Consider the following 4,517-nt stretch of genomic DNA (forward strand, 5'->3'; position numbering starts at 1 on the left):
TTTAAAAAATGGTGTCAGCTCCGCGCTAGTGATCCTTAAACGTGCAGTGGCATCAAGAGGTGGAGACGGCGTCGTAAAGTTGTCAATTTTTTGGGTTTATAATCGCGATAGCTGCCGGTTTTGTTTTTCTATTGTGGAGACCGCCTCTTCTTGTAGGTTGCATTGGATCACCATTAGGCTGTGGTCAAGGAGGTAAGAGCAATATTTGATTGTTTTGTTTAATTTTTTATTGGTTAATTGTTTTGTTTTCAGGTTTTAGCGTCAATTAATGTAGGCGCTCGTCGTTCTGGGATCGGCCCGTCTATTGCAGCGCAGCATGCAAGTAGGTTGTATCGGTGATAAGAGATACTACCAGGGACTGTGTGGCAAGAAGATTCAGGTAAGTGACGTTGTGCATAAATTGCTGCGGCGAGTCGCCTCTTATTCATCATGTTTCTGCCACACTAATCCTTTTCATATCGATCTACCGATTCGTCGATTATGTCCTGGTTGATTTTCCCCGCATCGTTTCGTCAGGATCAGCTAGAGTGCGTTGTCTTAGGCTTGTTCATCCGGATGCGTTGAGGTGAGAGTATTGTTTATGTTTTATTGCGATTATCTAATTGAATTTATATTCCAGGAAAGTTAGGCTGGGTCGAGGAAGGTGATGACCTTGCATGAGTTTGGGAGCAGACTGACGTGCGCTTTTCATCGGATATAGATGTCGTTAGAATAGATATAAAGAGATGTGGGTTTAAATGGATGTTTCCATGTCAAGATTGTAATCTCTTCCTTGTATGATTAAGGCCAATAAACTGTCAATTTTCTTCTCTAAATTGTCGACTCTTTTTGCTAGGTTTGAAGTGTGGTCGTCCGAGAAGCCTTTTTGTGAGTTAGGATTGGAGTTCCTTGGCGATTGCATGGCTTCATCTATGAGTCTTGACTTGAAGCTGGCTCTAGCAGCCCTGCTGGTGGTAGGAGGGCTGTCGTTGCTAAAATGTATGGGGTTTGGAGTACCTTTTTCAGGTTCCTGGTCATTTTCTTCGCTCCTTTGTTTTCGGAGCATGTCCTGATAATTTTCTAGGTGTCTTTGCGCTGGGTTGCTTGTCTTGGGTACCATTCTTGGCTTTGCATTGTTTTTTGAAGTTGTCCTACCCTTTTTGGGTATCTTGTTAGTGTTTCGTCGCCATTTATTCAGCCGCATCTGAATGGCAGTGTCATGGGAGGAAAAACGTGGCCTTCTGTCATTCATATTTTGTCGGAAAGGATTAAACACCGACTTTCTGGCAGCCTCCTGGCGTGCTTCAGCAATTGATTTGCTCAGGATTGCTGAGCTGTGTGGCAGCCGTGGGGTGTTGTTGCGTGGGGGAGGGCCTTGACGTTTTTTTTTTTTTTTTTATATATTTTCAGCGTATGGTGACGCTGTCATTTTATTGTCCTTTGATTTTTGCTTAAAAATATACAGAGACAATTTGTGGCAAATTACATTTTCGGATTTTTTTTGGCTGCAGAATGCGTGCCATAATTACAAGTATTTATAATTTAAATTTACAGGAGATATTTTTGAAAAATTTGGCGGCTTTTTGCGCGCCTTGTTTTTGAAATATGTGTCGGTAGTTTTTTGCACGCCATGTTTTTGAAATATTTGGCGGCAGTTTTTGCGCGCCATGGTTTAAATTTGAATATTACTTTACTTAGGAAATAGCTTATAACAAGGAGAAAATAGTTTTGTTTAAGTAATCTAGGAATATAGTTGAGCGATGACATGGTATCCAGCGATGATACTATAACCGATGGCGGCGAGGATGAGCAGTTGCTGTCGTCAGATGAGATGGATAAAACCGATGCCCATCCTCCGCTTTGGTTCACTTTCTGGCCGTCCATTAGTTGTTGTTGTTGCTGCTGGCTTCACTTTTAGCTACTGTTTCGCGCGCGCCTCTGTCGGTTTTATAATCACAACTGACTTGCAAAATTAGGCTAGGCGCGTAGGCGGGCTTTTTCGATAGCTCAAAGGCACGGCGGAATATCGATATGCTATCAATTTCACGGCAGCTCATTATCGATATTTCGCGCCCTTTTGTTTGGCGGGCTTATCGGCTATTATATTTGCAGCCAGCCTATCGCCTATCGGGCAGAAATACTGGAATTGTTCAGGTTAGTATTTTTGGAATTCCAGTATTTCTCCTGCGCTATGTCCGTATCAATGGCATATTCAAGAAAGGGTCTCACTTCTCCAAGCGGAAAAAGAAGCAGAAAAATTGCGTGTTATTTCTTATTGTAGATATTTGTTTTCCTGCGCATTTCCCATAGTAATCCTGTTTATGCTTTCAGTGGTGCTGTTTACGTTGATGCTGCGGAGATGCAAGTATGCAGCGGCCGGCGTGGCCAGTCAACATTGGTGCACACACAACTTTTGTGGAGGAGAAACGTGTGCCGCAGTCCGCGTCATCTAAAGGCTTATGTTTGTCTGTGTGTGTGCGTGAGTATAGTCTGCCTGATGTTCCCATTTGAGCCGAGTCTAATGCTTGTATCTTCTTAACATTTGCAGGCTTTGTTTATGTGAGTTGTGATGTTGCTTTCTCCTTTCTGATGCTGCAAAAGAAAAATATTATTAATGCTATCAGCGTAGCTGCTCATCTCGCCGCCGCAGAGATGACATCGTGTGCCAGGCAGCGGCCAGTCTGGCCCGTCCGGCATGATGCAAGCGTTCAGACTGTGGCGGGTGAAGAAATGCGCCGCAGCCCATCGACGTCTGCAGGAAACGCTCCGGTATGACAGAATTGCAGTTTCATACAAATCTGAGTGCAAAATAGAAATTATCCAGTTTTCTTTCTTCCAGACTTGGAACGTCGGTGACTGCCATCCCGGATGATTGCCCAGTGGCCAAGTAAGGAGTCGGAAAAGCAGTGAACGGCAGGCTCGCCATTGCACTCAGCAGGAGTCCGTAAGGAAGGATCTGTCCGAGGGAAAATCGACGTCTCATAATTCGCCTATTGCACAACTGCTGTTGCCGCCGATGGTGGCGACCGCGTCTCCGCTGTTGCTGCTGCTGGTGGTGCCCGCGTCGCTGCTGCTGCCGCTGCTGGTGGTGACTGCGACGCTGCTGCTGGAGGTGACTGCGTCGCTGCTGCTGTTGGTGGTGACTGCGTGGCTGCTGCTGCTGGTGGTGACCGCGCCGATGCTGCTGCTTCCGGTGGCAACTGCGTCGCTGCTGTTGCTGCTGGTGTTGACTGCGTCGCTGCTACTGTTGCTGCTGGTGGTGACTGCGCCGCTGCATGCTGCTGCTGCCAGTGGCGACTGCGTCGCTGCTGCTGCCTCTGCTGGTGGTGACTGCGCCGCTGCTGTTGCCGCCACTGGTAGCGACCGCGTCGACGCTGTTGCTGCTGCTGGAGGTGCCCGCGTCGCTGCTGCTGCCGCTGCTGGTGGTGACTGCGCCGTTGCTGCTGGAGGTGACTGCGTCGCTGCTGCTGTTGGTGGTGACTGCGTGGCTGCTGCTGCTGGTGGTGACCGCGCCGATGCTGCTGCTTCCGGTGGCAACTGCGTCGCTGCTGTTGCTGCTGGTGGTGACTGCGTCGCTGCTACTGTTGCTGCTGGTGGTGACTGCGCCGCTGCTGCTGCTGCTGCCAGTGGCGACTGCGTCGCTGCTGCTGCCTCTGCTGGTGGTGACTGCGCCGCTGCTGTTGCCGCCACTGGTAGCGACCGCGTCGACGCTGTTGCTGCTGCTGGTGGTGCCCGCGTCGCTGCTGCTGCCGCTGCTGGTGGTGACTGCGCCGTTGCTGCTGGAGGTGACTGCGTCGCTGCTGCTGTTGGTGGTGACTGCGTGGCTGTTGCTGCTGGTAGCGGAGATTGTTTCAGGCACAAATCTATCATACATCGGATCACCGGTGATGCATTCACCATCTCGCCAGGATAGCGCAATTTGAGTGCGCAGTCTATATCATCCAGTAGGTGTATTAAGTTTAATTTTACCATTTATATGTAAGATATTTCCCTTTTTTTTTTTTTTTTTTTTTTTTTTAAAATAACCTGTAAGTGAGCCTTTAGCCTTTTTTTTTATTTATTTCTTTACTATTTATATATTTTGCCACCCCTTCCGCCAGTTTTGGTTAATTCTGTCTTTTGCTTTTCTCTGATTTATTTTAATTTTGTTCCTGGTCTCCTTCGTAGTCAGGTAAGATTATTCTCTGTACATTCAGTGGTTGTCCTTTAAATCTTTCTATGATTTCCTGTCTGGTTAGATCGCCCCTTCTATATTGCTTATTATATAGGTTGATTTCTGATTCACACCATCTATCTGGAGGCCACTTTTGGCTTTCCCTTTCCCTTCTTTCTCTCTCTTCTTGTTTATTTATTCTTCTAATCTCTTCCTCTTCTTCCTCTAGTCTCAGCAGGGTGGGGAGTTCAATTAGATGTGTTTGCCTAATTTTATCTCTCTCCTTTCGTTTTTTTAGGGTTCTGCAATCATCTAGATCAGGGATTTTTAGAAGTTTAGGTGAGAGGGTTTGTCCAGTCTGTTTTAGGGTGATATGGTCCCTTGT

At 47.1% G+C, this 4,517-nt stretch overlaps 1 protein-coding gene and 1 long non-coding RNA gene across 6 annotated transcripts; both read left to right on the plus strand.

The window, feature by feature from the left end:
• Window positions 1–815, plus strand: LOC116802721. Its single transcript, XR_004363089.1, has 2 exons — window positions 1–565; window positions 620–815. It is a non-coding gene; the product is annotated as an uncharacterized LOC116802721 (long non-coding RNA).
• A 1,267-nt stretch (window positions 816–2,082) lies between these two features.
• LOC116802723 lies at window positions 2,083–3,089 on the plus strand. 5 transcript variants are annotated; one of them, XM_032727055.1, is made up of 5 exons: window positions 2,083–2,256; window positions 2,311–2,454; window positions 2,528–2,538; window positions 2,609–2,748; window positions 2,804–3,089. In XM_032727055.1, exons 1-5 carry the CDS (start codon window positions 2,171–2,173, stop codon window positions 2,849–2,851), a joined length of 429 nt encoding a protein of 142 aa, XP_032582946.1. In that variant the 5' UTR covers window positions 2,083–2,170; the 3' UTR covers window positions 2,852–3,089. The 5 variants fall into 5 exon arrangements, 3 of the variants coding, with proteins under 3 accessions (XP_032582946.1, XP_032582945.1, XP_032582947.1); XM_032727054.1 differs by having other exon boundaries at window positions 2,089–2,256; window positions 2,311–2,458; window positions 2,604–2,748; XR_004363093.1 differs by having other exon boundaries at window positions 2,155–2,256; window positions 2,311–2,458; window positions 2,819–3,089.
• Window positions 3,090–4,517: the final 1,428 nt, after the last annotated feature.

The sequence above is a fragment of the Drosophila sechellia genome, unplaced genomic scaffold, assembly GCF_004382195.2.
Source record: "Drosophila sechellia strain sech25 unplaced genomic scaffold, ASM438219v1 U_207, whole genome shotgun sequence".
NCBI classification, from domain to species: domain Eukaryota; kingdom Metazoa; phylum Arthropoda; class Insecta; order Diptera; family Drosophilidae; genus Drosophila; species Drosophila sechellia.